At 36.6% G+C, this 18,327-nt stretch overlaps 1 protein-coding gene across 2 annotated transcripts in view; it reads left to right on the top strand.

Annotated features, from left to right (window-relative positions):
• The window catches only part of TTC21B (tetratricopeptide repeat domain 21B), a 96,773-nt gene that overhangs the window by 33,446 nt on the left and 45,000 nt on the right, over positions 1-18,327 (top strand). For both annotated transcript variants that reach the window (XR_005719091.1, XM_040229258.1), the window contains exons 13-21: positions 4,064-4,221; positions 6,164-6,388; positions 7,460-7,698; positions 9,206-9,278; positions 10,220-10,330; positions 11,034-11,172; positions 13,559-13,665; positions 15,256-15,444; positions 18,193-18,303. Coding sequence is in view for 1 of the 2 variants with exons in the window: in XM_040229258.1 (XP_040085192.1) it covers positions 4,064-4,221; positions 6,164-6,388; positions 7,460-7,698; positions 9,206-9,278; positions 10,220-10,330; positions 11,034-11,172; positions 13,559-13,665; positions 15,256-15,444; positions 18,193-18,303 (1,352 nt within the window). In the remaining variant the exon portion in view is untranslated. The remainder of the gene's footprint in view (positions 1-4,063; positions 4,222-6,163; positions 6,389-7,459; positions 7,699-9,205; positions 9,279-10,219; positions 10,331-11,033; positions 11,173-13,558; positions 13,666-15,255; positions 15,445-18,192; positions 18,304-18,327) is intronic.

Below are 18,327 nucleotides of genomic sequence, written 5' to 3'. Positions count from 1 at the left end.
AAAAGATTACTGAACTTCTGTGATTCAAATGAACTTCTGGAAAAATATAGTTCTACCACTTTAAAAAAAAGTCCATCAGATAGTACTAAAGCCAGGCAGTAAAAATTTATAGTCTTTAATCTCTCCTTTGAACAGATCATAATCCATCGTTATTGATTCATTGGTATAATCAAATCTGATGTTTATCAGGTTTCAGATACTTAAGAAATATATTAATTAATTCCTGTCTAGTTTCTGTGATTGGTAGTTCATAGCTTTAAAAAAATAACCTCAGTTGTAACTTTAGCATTTTAGGACACACACGTTTGGCAATATTTTTATAAGTAGACCATCATATGGGCCTTGTATATGTATATATGTGTGTGTATGTATATATATATGTGTATATGTATATATATATATATATATAATCTTTGCTGGCTACATGCTATGCAGAGTAAATTAAGTTTTTAAAGTCCTGTAGGGCAGAAACCACCTTAAATATAGTCATTCTCATGAATAGTTACTTCCTATATATAAGAGAAAGAGTTAAGAGATTGACTTTACTAATTTTTTGGGTCTTGGTTTTAATATTATTAAAAAAGGAACCGAATTATCAGAAGAGTTTATTTCACCTCTAAAATACTTTAGTTGTAAGAAGTGAGTCTCTGATACCTTCTAAGTGAGTTCTGTTGAGCCACATGATATTTCTACTTTATTTTCAGTTAGAATGGGTGTCACCTACTAGATATTCAAATGGGACTTTGAGTTCTGTGATTAATTTATTAAATATTTATTTTGAATTTTTATATACATCAGTCTCAGTATATTAATAGTAATATTTCATTGCCAAAGTCTCTCGGAATGAAGTGCTTCCCTTGTGGCTCAGCTGGTAAAGAATCTGCCTGCAATGCAGGAGACCTGGGTTTGATCCCTGAGATGGGAAGATTCCCCTGGAGAAGGGAAAGGCTACCTACTCTAGTATTCTGGCCTGGAGAATCCCATGGACTATACAGTCCATGGGTTGCAAAAAGTGGGACATGACTGAGCAACTTTCACTAGGAACGCAGGGCTTCCCTGGTGGCTCAGATGGTAAAGAATCTGTCAGCAATGCAGAAGACCCAGGTTCAATCCCTGTTTCAGGAAGATCCCCTGGAATAGGAAATGGCAACACATTCCAGTATTCTTGCCTGGAGAATCCCACAGACAGAGGAGCCTGGTGGGCGGCAGTCCATGGGGTGGCAAAGAGTCGGACACGACTGAGCAGCTAACTCTTGCTAGGAATGAAAGTCTTGAACATTAACCCCATTGTTAAACAGAGCAGCCTGAAATCCTGTGAAATGGTGCTGGCACAGGTCTAAACAGTAGTATTCTTGCTAAGCTGCCAAGTGCAGTGACTTCTGGTACAGACTACCTGGAGTTGGACCAGACTTACAGGTTAAGGGCACAGTCTCCATCAGACTGCCCTAGCTGTAGACAGCAGCCACAAGCTCAGGGGTTCCCAGAGCCATCTGCATGTTTACTTGCTGGCTCCAAATTTAAGGGTTCTGACGACTCCCATCAGGTTCAGTAGTTTACTCGAAAGACTCACAGAAAAGCACTCAGGAAAGCACTACAGCTAGGACTAGAGTTTTATAGCAAAAAATAGCCATCTGAACTAGCAAAAGGAAGAGAAGCAGAGGTTGAAGTCTGAGAGGGTCCCACGTGTGAAGCTTCCATTGTCGTTTCTTTGTGGAGTCAGGACACATCAACTTTCTGACACATCAACCTGTAAGAACACCTCTAGACCATTAGCAGCAGGGAAGCTCACCCAGGGTTCAGTACCCAAGAGTTTTATTACATAGACAGCTCCCCTCTCCCCAGGTCAGGTGGTATGGATGACTCAGAGTCCCTACCCCTCTAATCACGTGGTTGGGATCTCTGGCCTGGCCAGCCCTTAGTCATATTAGCATCAGTTATCGGGGCCTACCATGAGTAACAAAGACACTCTTATTGCTCGGGATACTCCAGGATTTAGAGATGGTCTCCTGGGAACCAAGGCCAGCCAAATTCTTTATTACAGAAGACGCTGACAAAGGCAGAACTGCAGGACAGAAATGAAATTTCTTTCATTTTTTCCTCAAGAGAATTTGAGCTGATCTCAGATAAGAATGTGATATTGATGTGATGTTTGTTTGTATGGCCCTTTTTCCCAACAACAATGACCTCTTTCTCCATTTTTAAGTAATTAGTGGCCTTCTAAACTGGCCATATTCCTTCTCTTTACCTTTAGAAAAAACAAAAAATATCTCAGTTATTCACATAGTTCTCTTTTTTTTTTTCAGGCTCTTGTTTGCAAACCCTTCTTTTGGGAAATAATCTATTTTTTAAAATATATTTATTATTTGGCTGCATCAGGTCTTAGTTGCAGTATGCACAGTCTTCACTGAATCATGTGGAATCTTTCATTGTGGCGCGTGGGCTTAGTTGCTCCATGTCATGCAGGATCGTAGTTCCCTGACCAAGAATCAAACCTGTGTCCCCTACGTTGCAAGACAGATTCTTAACCACTGGATCACCAAGGAAGTCCCAGTAATAATCACTTTTTTTCAGGTTATCTCCGTGATCTTTCTCTTTCCTAAAAGAATGTGGGGGTGGTAATTTGCTTGCAAATTTATTATGCTTAATCATTCTTTCTTTTTTTTTGCCTGTAGAGTTCTGAGTGTTGGATTGCATCAGAATGAAAACTCTAATATTGATTATGCTTGATGGTTAATTGACAGATTTTGACACTTCATTTAATAAGTTATTGTACTAACTCAGCCAAATTTTTGTTTATTAATCCCCCATTTTTAAGAAGAATGTTTTCTGTTTAAATGGATTTCTGTTATAAGAAGGTTGAGCCTTTGGGACCGAAGGCCTGACTGTAAGCCTTATTTTGTTTGTTGAGGTGTCAGGTAAGGTCACAGAGAGTTATTGAACAGATAATAATTTAACAGAGTTACACAGGGCTCTGGTCTAGCTGTACCTGCTTAAGGCCAGGTTTTGAGATGGCTAAATGTGAATCAATGTGGGTTATATCAGGAAACTTCTAGCATTGACAGTCTTGCTGGTGTTTCTCTAAAGAGCTTCTTCCTCCCTTAGTTGTCAGCCCAAGGTAGAATCCAGTATTTTGACTACTTTCATTTTGATCATTTCCTTCTGTTTTAAGACTCCCAGATGTAGTTAATATTGTATAATGGAATATAATCTGCAAAAATACTGAGTCACTACTTATACCTGAAACTAACACAGTAAATCAGCTGTAAATCAGCTGTAAATCAGCTACATTAAAAAAAAAAAAAAGACTTCTAGATATACAATAGATGTTTTTCCAGAACATTTGAATATTTCAGTTAGTATTAAGAGGCGTTTAAAATCTGTAACTCACATTTCTAAACTTCTAGACTATATTCCTATGCTTTTTGTGTTGTATTTTGTGCAGTAGTAAAATTTCTGGCCAAGAATGATTGCTAGACTAAATCTTTCTTGTTAATGTGGCACTGTAACTTTCTAGTTATTTAAATTTCTATGTTTTACATATTTTAAAGACATTATAAATTTAAAAAAATTAGACAAGGATAGTAAAAGTACATTTATAGGACTGTCAGTAACAGTGGTGATGGATTCTGATCTTTTCACATACTCTGATTTGCTCCTTATCACCAAGGGGATGGCCTGGCTTTGAATATATTCTTTCATGCAAACTAGAAAGCAGTGGATGGTAGAGCTAGTGTTAAAGAACCTGCCTGCCAGTGTAGGAGACATAAGAGATGGGTGTTCGATCCCTTGGTCGGGAAGATCCTCTGGAGAAGGGCATGGCAACCCACTCCAGTATTCTTGCCTGGAGAATCCCATGATCAGAGGAGCCTGGTGGGCTACAGTCCACGAGGTTGCAAAGAGTCGGACATGACTGAGCGACTTAGTATTGCAGGTAGAGTTTAAGCTTAGTATTGCAGCTGAGTTTAAGATCAAACACCAGAACTATCCATAGACTACTTTCCTCCCTCTTCTCTCAGATTTCCTTGTAATCATTTTTTTTTTTTTAACTTTGTTTCCTCACCAGGTGATATTGAAGCAGCTTACAATAACCTGCAGCATTGCCTAGAACACGGCCCTTCCTATGCCGATGCTCATCTCCTGATGGCTCAGGTTTATTTGTCTCAGGAAAAATTCAAATTGTGTTCTCAGTCTCTTGAACTATGCCTGAGCTATAATTTTAAGGTAAGTGTTCCAGACTCAAGTGGATAAGTCATATCGCTGTCCTTAAACCTTTAGCAAATGTTTACATGTTTAACTGTTTTGTATTTTAGCCTGTAACATTTTGCTAATAAATGAATTTTTTTAGTGGAAAATGTTTTGAACTGGTTAGTATTAGAAAAAAATGGAGGCACCTGTGGTTTAGTTTAACAAAACTCTATGGACTTGGCAACAAAAGACCTGGAATTAGTGTCTGGTCTTTCTACCTCTCGCTCTCTGAACCTCAGTTTTCTTTTCTATAAAACTTATATAATAATACTCTACAGTTTTAATGAACATTAAATGTACTGTGAATACATATAAAGATAGTTGTCAATTATAGAGCATTGTGTTGTTCAGTCGTTTAGTCCTGTCCTGCTCTTGGCAACCCCATGAGCTGCAGCACGCCAGTCTTCCCTGTCCCTCACCATCTCCCAGAGCTTGCTCAAACTCATGTCCATTGAGTCGATGATGCCGTCCAACCCTCTCATCCTCTTTCGTCCCCTTCTCCTCCTACCTTCAATCTTTCCCAGCATCAGGGTCTTTTCTGATGAGTCGGTTGTTCTTATCAGATGGCCAAAGTATTGGAGCTTCAGCATCAGTCCTTCCAATATTCAGGGTTGATATCCTTTAGGATTGACTAGTTTGATCTCCTTGCAGTCCAAGGGGCTCTTTAAAGTCTTCTCCAACACCACAGTTTGAAAGCATCAATTCTTTGGCACTCGGCCTTCTTTATGGTCCAACTCTCACATCCATACATGTCTCCTAGAAAAACCATAGCTTTGACTATATGGACCTTTGTCAACAAAGTGATGTCTCTGCTTTTTAACATAGAACATTGTGCCCAATATTTTTATGTTTTAGGATTTTTATTGTTTGTCTCTTTCTTGGATCTTGATTTTTAATAACTTTGGATACATCATCAGAGAATGTGTAGTCATTTTGAAAATTGGTAAACACACTAGATTTCTATCCAAGACATTCAGTGTAAACATCCCATATCCCTGAGCATTACAGAAAATCCTAGGTTTAGGAGCTTCCTGAAGTCTTGTTAGGAGCTCCTCAGACTTTCTGTTTGTCTGGCAGTGTGTTTGACTCTTTGATGTGAGAACCTTTTAGTTAACTGGAGAATTCAAGTTGCAGGCAAGGTTTGTAGAAAGTAACACCTGGTTCTTAGGATGGTAGTTCTTAAGACTAGTGGTACATCACGACCCCAGTGCCAGCACCACACCCAGTGAATCAAGATATCTGAGATCAGAGCATAAGCGTGATTATTTACACAAGGACAACAGATAAACTTGATGCCTAGCTCTGGCTCAGAACCCAGCCTTAGGAGGACTGTAGCCATCCTAGAGGTTAGATGGCTGCCACATCATCTCATTCTGTACCATCTTCTTTTTTTGACTCCTTCCTCATCGTCTGTCATTCTCTTATTTTTTCTGTATATGCCATTGGTAGCCAAACTAAAGACAGAAGCTTCAGTAGTACACATTTCAGAGTAGTATCAAAGGGTAAAAACCCATGTTTGGTTAACATGCCCTGAATGTTTAATCTTAAAATTAGAAAATAAAAAGAAATTGTAGAAATCTGATAACTTATATTTCAGTAGAAGTCTCAGATAAAGAAATTTCATTTTCTGAAAACTAAAATAATTTATTTGACTATACTTGCTGGCCTTCTAAACTCTGAGTGCAGTTTCTCTCCTATCATGGTAGCAGCACCTGTTTATCCACTAGGGAATACTAGGTAGTGGCAGGTTACCTGAATTCTGATTTTTCAATAAATGATCAGAACATGAGTAAGAGGACAGAAAAGGACCTCATGCATTCACAGGGTAGACTGTCCTCAGTGTTCCTATTATCATAACATTTTGTAAACTGATGTTGCAAGCACTCCAAGGAAGGATTTCTGAATATTATTTTTTCAGGTGAGAGAATATCCTTTATATCATCTGATAAAAGCGCAGTCACAAAAGAAAATGGGAGAAATAGCAGAAGCAATTAAAACTCTGCACATGGCAATGAGTTTACCAGGAATGAGGAGAATTGGATCTTCCTCAAAGACAAAATATAGAAAAACTGAAGTTGATGCAAGCCATCGTTTATCAGTCTTTCTTGAGTTGGCAGAGGTTCACCGTTTAAATGGAGAACAGGTAGGTCAAACTTAATTCAATTGCTCAGATCTGAACTTTGTTATCCAAGTATATATAGTCATAGGAAATTAAAATGCAAAAATTATTCCCTTGAACAAGTGGTTAAGTTTAGAAAATTTGTTTCTCATCACTTGGCACCAGATGGAAGCAAGCATGAATGCAATTCTGAGAAAAGAATTAGAATCTTGTAGAAAATGAGAAACTTATCGTTTCTAATCTGTGTTTTAAGTTACAGCAGTTGCTTATCAGTTACTTAATATTTCATATTTTAGTGGAAAGTAAGGCTATGTCTAGGTACTTGCCAAATCTCAAAGAATTTCTACTTCACTAACAAATTAACATAAAATGCATTTAATAAGGAGAACCAATTCCATTATAGATTGATTGTACAATGCACAATTTTTTTTTCTTGGTTTAACATTTCTTAAATAAGAATTTTTTTAGAATTTCCTAAGTTGAGATGAATTAAAATAAAAGATATTTTAGGTTCATTGAGGTACTGGTTTGGAAATTAGGAAATATTTTCACCTGGGATATAACAAAAATGATGTCCTAGTGTAGGGAATAACCTGCTATGTAATGAAGAACCATCTGGTCCAGAGGGTGACTGTGGATTGGATCCCACTGAAGGTGCAGTAATGAACATAACAAAGAATTTAGGCTTTGGAGTCAGGCTGGTTCCATCATTCGTTAACTCCTTAACTGTCTGAGTCTATTTTCCTTATTGCAAGGTGGGAGGTAATTATAGTAACTACCTTGGAGGATTGTCATAAGAAGTAATGGGTTAATACAATGCTGGATGCAAGGTAAATGTTAATTAAGTTATAGTAGCAGCAACTCTTACGTAGCAACTGCTGTTGTCATAGTTATAAGAACACTTTTCAGCTAACAAATATGTCATCTTAATTTGGTCTCTGAGTTTAAATTTTTGTGCTTTTCAAAAATCAATCAATATATCACAAATATCAAAACTGTGCTAGCATTTATTGTTCATTCTGTATTAGAAGACGACCCCCATTTGTAGTGTGATTTGTTATAGTTTTGAATGTTATTTTGATGTCACCCTTACAGCACGAGGCAGCCAAAGTTTTACAAGATGCCATCCATGAATTTTCTGGGACGTCTGAAGAGTTGCGTGTCACTATCGCTAACGCAGACCTAGCTCTGGCCCAGGGAGATGTGGAGAGGGCTTTAAGCATGCTTCGGAATGTTACAGCCGAGCAGCCGTATTTCATAGAGGCCAAGGAAAAAATGGCAGATATATATCTGAAGCACAGAAAAGAAAAAATGTTATATATCACTTGTTACAGGTAAATGGTTCTTTCGGCCCATTATATTTTGACACATATATCTCCTAAAATTAATCCCCAAATTTCTTTCTTCCTTTTAACTGCTTTTCGTATACTTTATAGATCCCTTCCTTAATGTGTTCTTGCTTCCTTCTACTGTGACCAGCCACAGTCACTCTAACCAGGTTACACTCTTAAAACCTAAATCATAGTAATTACAATTTATTTCAGCCTGTGACTTCCCTCCAGTTTCTCAGCTCAATCTCCCTCCTCAGGTGTTATTTTTGGGCCTTGAATCTTCCTGGGTGGGAAGGAAAAGAGCAACAATTACGTGTATTCTAATAGCTTAAAAGCATTATGTAATGTAACAATTCAGGGACTAAATAGTCATGTTTAACACTGTCTCATAGCAGAAGAAAATTATGCACTTATCGCACTAAGGTATGGATTACAGAAATGGCAGGGGTTGAAAATATCATACACCGATGCCCTTAGGAGTTAGTGGGATACACAACACACAGACGTGAGTGTGCACATGCACACACAGGTTGTTCTTACACTTCTCCCCAAACAAAAAGATAAAGATATAAGCACACAACCCATGTGAAAAAAAAGTAATGTTTTTGTCCTTAAGAATGTTGATGAATTAAGTCATGTTGATTCATCTATATTTTGCAAATATCAAAGCCCAGAAATCTGTTCAGATTCTTTGTAGTTACTGAGTGATGCCAAGCAACTGAGAAGCACCCCCTGTATAGTTGAATGGGCTGGAGTTTCCTAAATTATGTTTTCCATGATGTTTCTAAAAGATCAGCACTATCACCTCTAATGATATGACAGCATTTTAAAATTGAGTACATGTATTTGGATGCACTATAGTATAGTAGTTAAAAGCATAGCTTTTTATTTTTTTAAGCAGACCTGACACATTAACTATATAGTAAACTCTTAGCATTATCTGTAAAGTCTTAATTCTCTTTTCTCATTATTTTTTGGACCAATTAAATGAGATGTACACTAAAGACTTAGCACCATATTATTTGAGCAACTTTGGTATTTTCACCTTTAGCAGTTCACATTTTGTAGATAAAAAGCAGCAGCAAATATTGAAGTAGAAGATTTTGTATTTTTATTGCTGTATATGACTTACACCACGAATATCAGAGCTCAAAATGCATAGGATGACAATAAGTATTTGTCATATTTTGGAACTTCACTCCCACATCATTTTAGAATTAAGGAGAGCAAAACATATTTCTGGATAATGAGAGCTTACATATTTACTATCTTGTCAGTATACTTCTACCTGCTTTTCAAGAAATGGAAAATTTAATGAAAAAAATTGTTGACCTAGAGTAAACAATCTGGTTGTGAATATTGGTAGGGTTTTCATAGTATGTATTACACTGTGGGATGTAAAGAGTACTCAAAGGCTATTAGTTTATTGAAATAAGTGAGCTTTTCTTTTATTGGCTTAGAAGAAGAAATTTGTATTTAGTATGTTAAGTAGACTTCATCTGATTTCCAGAGAAATGGCTGAAAGGATGCCCAGTCCTCGGTCTTTTCTTCTCCTTGGTGATGCATACATGAATATTCAGGAGGTAAAGTTTTTGATACTACTGTACGTAGATTTAAAAACAAAACAAAAAACCAAAAATTCTTCTTTGTGATTAGCATAACATTCAGAAAGGAATTTGGGTTTTTTTCCCTCCATTTTTAATGAGATATAATCGACATGCAGCACTGTGAGTTTAAGATACAACGTAATGATTTAACTTACATACATCATGCAGTGATTATCACAGTAAGTTCAGTGACTATCCATCATCTTATATAGGTACAAAATTTTAAAACTAGAAAAAAATGTTTGTTCTGTGATGAGACCTGTCAGAATCTACTCTTTCAACGGTTCTCACATATAATGTACGTCACTGTTAATTATTATGTTGTACATTACATCTGTAATACTTTTAACTGGAAGCTTGTACCTTTTAACCACCTTTGTCTCCCCACTTCTCATTTTACTAATGTTTACTTAATAGTTGAAGATCGTGTCATCACGATAAAAAGGAGAGAACCATGACAGTTAAAAAGGTGTAGTTATCTTTTTCAAATGAAGATCCAGTTATTCAGCACTGTCATTTGAATTAGAGATGCCAGAAGTAAAGTGAGAGTCACCTTTAAAAGGGTGAAAAGAGCTACTGGCTGAGATGAAGTTTTCTTCAAAGGGAAGCAATCCTCTGACCCTCTGATTCTGTCTTTTCTAATGATCGCCAGATGAAAGTCAAGCAGCTCTCTCTCAGTTCTCATATGACTACTTACGAGGACCTGGGCCTACTTAATATGGTTGGGGTTGTCCTACTAAATTATACCTGCACTAGTGACTGTCATTTCCCTGAAATTGTTAATGTTTCTGGAATTAATATGTGCTTTGTTAGTCTTGTTAAGTTTTCCAGATGTAGAGCTTAGTTATAGAAGTGTTGTCATTTAATGGGAGCCAACTGTTATTTTATTGCTTATTTTTTGTATCTGCCAACATCAGCCTGAGGAAGCCATAGTAGCGTATGAGCAGGCACTGAATCACAACCCAAAGGATGGAACATTGGCAAGCAAAATTGGGAAAGCTCTTGTGAAAACTCACAACTACTCAAAGGTAGATGCTTCACATTTTTAGATGTATCTGTTGCGAACCCTGCTTGATGAGAGATCTTCAGCAAGCACTATTTGTATCTTAATGGTTGGAAACCCCAAATTTGTTTTTACAAACTGGAATTTGTGTTAAGGACTTTCTCAGTGTCTCAGATTCTTCTCTGCTTCATTTTGCAAAGGACGTTGGGACCCTAAACTTTACATCGGGCTTCATTTTACACCCAAATTTTGCCATCAAGTAAATTAAGATGTTTACTGTTAACATCTCTTTCATTATATGACAAAGCATAATAGATATCCTTTCTGTTGAACCAGTTTTGAGCCATGTGCTTTGAGGATTTTTTCTGTTTTTTTGTTTTCTAGTCAAGATAATGGATTTTCCTCTAGTTGGTATTCTCTTGCCCTACTCCTTGTAACTGTTGAACGTATATGTAACACCCAGCAAAGAATTTTCAGTCAGTAAATTTCACTAACGTTTGGAATAAAATTTTTGAGTACTTTTGTTATTTGTTAGAAGAAATTCTAGTTGCCCTCTGTGATTTTTGATTCTGTAAGAAAAATAGCATACTTAACCAATAGTGCAAGTTTGTGTATAAGCTGCTTTTAAGTTACTTCCAATTGCTTTAAGTCATAATGTGTGTAGGACCTATGCTTGAATGCCACTCTCACTGCCTTTTCTTTTCCTAACTGAAATGGATTCTGTTTAGGCAATCACTTATTATGAGGCTGCTCTGAAAAGTGGACAACAAAATTATCTCTGCTATGACCTGGCTGAGCTCTTATTAAAATTGAAGTGGTATGATAAAGCAGAAAAAGTTCTTCAGCATGCTCTAGCTCATGAACCTGGTATGAAAATCTAATTTTAAAAAGTATACCTGATATATCTGATCCTTTTTATTTTGATATTATATTAGTATGTATTACCTCCTTAGTATATGTGAGGTTGATTTAATTTGTCAGAATGTCAACCTACTAAAATAAGATATTTAAAAATATAAACAGATTTATGAAAGTTAATTGTGTTATAGAGAAACACTTTACTTTCCAAAGTAACATAAAAATTAAGTTAAAAAAACTTCCTTTATTTCTATTAGAGTACAGTTGATTTAAAATGTTGTATTAATTTTAGGTGTACAGCAAAGTGATTCAGTTATACATATACATATAATATATATACACATACAATGTAGCCATTCTTTTTCAGATTCTTTTCCTATATAGACTATTACAGATTACTGAGTAGAGTTCCCTGTGCTATATAGTAGGTCCTTGTTGATTATGGTGATGTGTATTTGTTAATCCTAAACTCTTAATTTATCCCTCCCTCCAACTTTCCCCTTTGGTAACCGTAAGTTTGTTTTTGAAGTCTATAAATGTTTTATAAATAAATTCATTTGTATCTTTTTTTAGTTTCCACATATAAGTGGATATTTATGATCATATGATATTTGTCTTTTTCTGACTTACTTCATTTAATGTGAATCTCCAGGTCCATCCATGTTGCTGCAAATAACACTATTTCATTATCTGTAATGGCTAAGTAATAGTCCATTGTATATTTAAAGCTGATACTTAAAGCCTACTAAGTTGAATGCATTTTTTAATTCCATAGAAATACTTGCATGAGTCTTGTCAGACCTTGCTTGAAACACTACAAATGGCCTTAAATGTGGATGTGCATTTTTAAAAAGGTTTTAGAGATTAAAGGAGTATGTTTTACTTCCATGGGCATAAGCATATTACATTTATTCAGCATAAATACTTTCATTTAATAATTATTTGCTTGGCACATCCAGTGGTGTACTTAGATGCCCTAGTGCTTACATTAGTTTTTGAGGCAGATAAAATTATCTCCATTTGTAAATTAACAATCTGATACTCAGTTTTCTTGATGTTTATAGGTTCACCTAGCTGATAAAGAGTAGCACCAGGGTTCTGATAAACATCTTAAATTTAACATGTCTGAAACTGAATTCCTTATCTGCCTCCCCACATCTGTTCGTGTGCGGCCTTCATCTCAGTAACTTCCTCTTTTCTTTACAGTCTCAGAGAGCCAAAATCCTTGCCTTCACCCTTCTCCTTGTCCATTGGAAACGCTCTTGGTTCTTCCAGATGTATTCAGAATTCTCTCGCATCTCCTTATTTCTACCACTGTCAGCCTGTCCTTGCCTATGTAGAGCACAGCAGTAGCCTCCACCTGGTCTCCCTGTTTCCACCCTCAACCCCACACCGGGACACAGTCGCTCCTAACCCAGCAGCAGTATTGGACCTTTCAAACAGTGGGAGCCCGGTCCCGCCTGCTCGAGTCCCCCTTGTCTCCCATTTCTCTCAGTTAACTGGAGTCTTAGAGGGGCTTACGTGGCCTCCCCAGGAGCACACTGCCACCCCTCTGACCTCTCCTTCCAACCTGCTCTCACCATCGTCACGGCCTCCTTGTGGTTCCTTGTACCACCTTTTCTTACCTGTAAAATAGCAGTAACAAAACATGCCTCTCGGGTTGAAAATTTAAAGAAACAAGGTACATAAACCACTTCAAACATAGTGTGACACGCTTGATAAGCGGTGGGAGAAGCAGCTTTGTGTTAGTTATCTAGAGCTCCTTTCATACTCTTGAGCGCTTGCCATGCACAAGGCTTTGTTTTAATTGCCTTGCATCTATTATTTTAATAGTTTATGAACCTGAAATTTTACAGATAATTCTGTGAGATAGGCACTGTTATTTCCCATACTTTACAGATGAAAGGGAGGGACAGAAAAGATAGATACCCTGTTCAATTTGTATCTTGTTAACTAGCAAGTGGTAAAGCCTCGATTTGAAACCAGACAGGTTGACATCAAAGTCAGCGTTTATTATGTATATGTGTGTGCTTGTGTGTGTGTATGTATCTACATATATATATACACACTTTGTTTATTAAGTTCTACTATTAAAAAATAGCAGTTAGCTTAATTGCATGTACCAAATACCCTATCTTGCCTCTGAGTAACTTCGATAAATGGAAATGCTTACACACAATGAAAATTGAAATTCTTACTGTTTTGTTGTATTGTTCTCTTATATGTCTAAGAAGAGTATCCAGTTATTCTACAGTTCTTTAGTCTTTCTTCATTTAACTTACTGAACATTATTAAACTTAATTCACTATTTTTCAGAATCAAGTTTAAGAACTTGTAGGAAAATGTAAACATTTTAAATGAATCATAATTTTCCCCAGTATATTTTCTTTCATAGTAAATGAACTGTCGGCCCTCATGGAGGATGGACGTTTTCAAGTTCTTCTAGCAAAAGTTTACAGTAAGGTGGACAGAGCTGATGATGCAGTCGCTTCGTTGCAACAGGTAAGGAGAACACCTTCGTTTGTGAAGGAGTGTGGGTGGGTGGTGGTCTCAGAGGAAATATACCACATACAAAAAAAAAAAAAAAAGACTTTTGGCCCAGCTGTTCTGGAAGATAAGTCAAATAGAAATAACATTTGAATGCCACTGGATTGTACTGTTTAAAAATATCATTGCTAATTATTATATAACAATTAGGGAAGGTTGATCTTTTTAATCCTGTTTTACAACTGAAGAAGCTTGGTTTAATAACTTGCAAGAACTCACTCAACTAATATCATAGACAGGAGTTAAACTCACTTTTCTTCTTCTGTTTATTTCTTCCATTTATTTATATCTTCTTTAATTTCCCTTAATATTTTGTGGTTTTTCAATGTAGAGGTTTTGTACATGTTTCCTTAGATGTTTTCCTAAATATAAGTGGCTGATGTGTTTTGATGATTTCTTAATTTCTAGTTTGTTAACAGTATTTTTAGTACCATGACTTAAATTTTATCTAATGTACTCTCTGCATCTGTCAAGATGGTCATGTGACTATTTTCCAATTTTTATTTTCTGTGGTATATTAAATTGATTGATTTTCAGATGTTAAACCATCCTTATATTCCTGAAATAAATGATACTTTGTGATTTTTTTTAAAGATATTGCTGGAATTTAAAGATATTTGCTAATATTTTGTTCAATATTTGTGCACATACATTCAAGAGAAAGACTGTTCTCTAAGACATGCTATTTCTTAATGTTTGGAACAATTCAGTATTAGCATCTTTGAGACCTTCAGGCTTCTTTGATGGTAGATTTTTATTAATGGATTTAAAATCTCTAGATTTCAGATTCATCATTTTGAAATTGTTTTCCTTCTAAGTGATGTCCTTAATACCTTCCCAAGAATGGAACAGCTAAGTTCAATAGCCTCAGTGATCTTAGAGAGAGAGCATGTTTTACAGGGGTGCTCCCCTCAGAAAGACTAGACTGATCTATATGCCATTGACAGTATGTGGATGTACTTACTCCCTCAAAGTGAAAGTGAAAGTCACTCAGTCGTGTCTGACTCTTTGTGACCCCGAGGACTGTAGCCCACCAGGCTCCTCCGTCCATGGGATTCTCCAGGCAAGAATACTGGAGTGGGTTGCCATTTCCTTCTCCAGGGGATCTTCCCGACCCAGGGATCAAACCCAGGTCTCCCACATTACAGGCAGACGCTTTAACCTCTGAGCCACCAGGGAAGTGCCAATATTTGATTCAATAACTTTTAGGTACTATTTTATTAATGTAATAAACATTTACAATTTTTAATGATAGTATCTAGGTATCTTTTCTAAATGTTTGTTCCATGGTTGCGTTTCCTCCTTAGAGAGTGCATATAAAAGACTCTGTGCTTTTATAGTTTCAAAGATAATTGCATGGCTCATTTGCAAACAAGTACCTTTTGAAGACCTCAAGACAGTATCTTTGGATCAGGCTTTGTTAGATTGAAGACCAATAATGCTTAAATAAATCTGTAAAATTATGCTACATGTGAATTATTGAGAATTGTTTCATTTCTTTTCTACTTCTTTTTTTAATTGCTTTTTATCCTTACATTTTACTAGGCTCGAGAATTACAAGCTCGGGTGCTAAAACGTGTTCAGATGGAACAGCCAGATGCAGTTCCTGCACAGAAACATTTAGCAGCTGAAATTTGTGCAGAGATTGCAAAACATTCTGTTGCTCAGCGAAACTATGAAAAAGCAATTAAGTTTTATAGAGAAGCTCTTGTTCATTGTGAGACAGATAATAAGGTCAGTACCTTTATAAAATTTTCAGCACCTTGTAATCCACATGTCATCTCATTTCCCCAAATGTAAACTTCTTAACAGCTTATTTACAAAGATTTGAAAAGTACCAAAAATGCAAGTTAAAATAATAATATTGGTTTTATAAATATTGTAAAATACATGATGGCTTGAATTAATAATGAGTCTAAAAATTATTATGGAACAAGTGATAAAAAGTAAATCTGTAAGCTTTTTTTTATGTTCATCTATGTTTTAATAATTACTGTAAAATGATTTCTCAATCTCAAATACCTGAATCTAGAGGATTCAGTTCAGTTAACTGAATACCTATTGTGTATCGGTCGCTGTTTAGTGCTGGATATACAAAAGGCTAGATTGAATCTCAAACTCAATTGGCACAATGTTAGAGTAAATGTAAAGATAATATTCGTGTAGAAAACATATACATGGCCAGTATTTTTTGAAAATTTTATTTGAATTTTATTGGCCTGTATCCTTGATTTATAATGTTAGTTTCAAGTATACAGTGAAGTGATTCAGTTATACATATATTCATTCTTTTTCAGATTCTTTTCTCACATAGGTTATCACAGAATGTTGGGTAGAGTTCCTGTGCTATACAGTGCTCGTTCGTGAAAGTCGCTCAGTCATGTCCGACTCTTTGCAACCCCATGGATGATACAGTCCATGGAATTCTCCAGGCCAGAATACTGGAGAGGGTAGCCTTTCCCTTCTCTGGGGGATCTTCCCAACCCAGGGATCAAACCCAGGTCTCCCACATTGCAGGTGGATACTTTATCAGCTGAGCTACCAGAGAAACCCTATCTTGTATACAGTAGTGCTCATATGTTAATCCCACACTCCTGATTTATCCCCCCCACTACATTTCCCCTTTGGTAACCATAAGTTTGTTTTTGATATCTATAAATCTGTTCCTATTTTGTAAATAAGTTCATTAGTATCATTTTTTAAAAATTAGATTCCACATATGAATGATACCATGATTTGAGTTATTCTGAGTTCACTTAGTATGATAATCTCTAGGTCCATCCATGTTGCTGCAAGTGACATTATTTCAGCTTTTTTGTGAGTAATATTCCATTTTAATAAGTACCACATCTTCTGTATTCCTCTGTTGATGGACATTTAGGTTGCTTCCCTGTCTTGGCTGTGGTGAATAGTGCTGCTATGAATGTACGGATGAATGTATCTCTTCCAGTTATGTGTTCTCCAGATATATGCCCAGGAATGGGATTGCTGGATCATATGATAATTCTATTTTTAGTTGTTTTTTTTAAAAAAACCTCCATACTGTTCTCCATAGCGGCGGTACCAATTTACATTCCCACCAAGAGTGTAGGAGGGTTCCTTTTCTCTACACCCTCTACCACATTTGATGTAGACTTTTTTTAGGGGGGCAGGATGATTTTTTTCACAGAATTTTGTTGTTTTCTGTCAAACCTCAATGTGTGGCTCAGCTGGTAAAGAATCTGCTTGCAATGCAGGAGACCTGATGTAGACTTTGATGATGGTCATTCTTGACCCAGTGTGAGGTAACACCTCACTGTAATTTTGATTTGCATTTCTCTGATAAGAAGTGACATTAAGCATCTTTTCACCTGCTTTTTGGCCATCTGTATGTCTTCTTTGGAGAAATGTCTATTTAGATTTTCTCCCCATCTTTTGGTTGCATGAGCCGTTAATTTTGGAGATTAATTCCTTGTTGCCACCTTGCTTGCAAATATTTTCTCTCATTCTATGGGTTATTATGGTTTCCTTTGCTGTGCAGAACTTTTCAGTTTAATTAAGTCCCATTTGTTAATTTTTTTTTTCATGACTCTAGGAGGTGGATCCAAAAAGATACTCCTGCAGTTTATATCAAAGAGTGTTCTGTGTTTTCCTCAGAGCTTTGTATAGTGTCCAGCCGTGCATTCAGGTCTTTGATCCTGAGTTTATTTGTGTGTGTGGTGTTAAAGAATGTTCTAATTTCATTCTTTAACATGTTTCATGTAGTCTCACATGCATGTGTCTTCCTTCACACCTCTCTCTTGACTTGCCCGCCAGAAGGCAGCGGGGAATGGCGGCCGTCAGTTCCTCGCAGGAGCCGTCTGCTAGTGCTGATAGTTTGCAGGCAGCATCTCTAGGATTTTCTACTCTCAGATCTTGGTAGATGATTAATATTTTTAAAAAAACAGTCTAGTAAATGGCTCAATATTTAAGTGATGTAAAACATAAGACAACCATGTTCTAGAATTTGAAGTTTGAGATTGAACATTTTGAATTAATATAGCTCTTTCAGACATAAGGCAAAAATAAGTGTTTGTTAAGTCACAACCAAACAGGTGCCTTGTTCAGTGATGACTAAAGTGACTGAAATCATAGTTGTAAATCTGGAGCATATCTGCTTTAAGCCTTTTATTGATATTTTACAAATGAGGAAACAGGTTTAGAGAGGTAAAGGGCCGTGGCCCCATCATGGAGATGCTTGGACTAGAATCTTAGCTGCTAATTTTGGACCTGTTCTTTTCACAATGCTTTCTCTCTCTCTACTTTTCAAGTGAGTTACAGCCTGTTTTTCCATAATTTTTCCAGTATAAGAGAAACTAGAGATGAGCAAACCTATAGCTTTACCTGCCTGTCATGGTTGACATTTTTATTGTACTAACTTTGGTCAAGTGACATCTGCACCCTAGATACTTTCCTAACTTTCTGCTCTAGACTGTTTCTGATTAACCTTGCCCTTCTCTGTAGATAATGCTGGAGCTGGCCCGATTATACCTGCTACAAGATGACCCTGACGCCTGCCTGCGGCACTGTGCTCTGCTTCTCCAGAACGACCAGGACAATGAGGCCGCCACCATGGTTAGTCCAGGACACTGCAGTGCC

The sequence above is a fragment of the Oryx dammah genome, unplaced genomic scaffold (genome assembly GCF_014754425.2).
Source record: "Oryx dammah isolate SB20612 unplaced genomic scaffold, SCBI_Odam_1.1 HiC_scaffold_27, whole genome shotgun sequence".
NCBI lineage: Eukaryota > Metazoa > Chordata > Mammalia > Artiodactyla > Bovidae > Oryx > Oryx dammah.
This window is presented reverse-complemented; position numbering and strand designations above follow the sequence as displayed.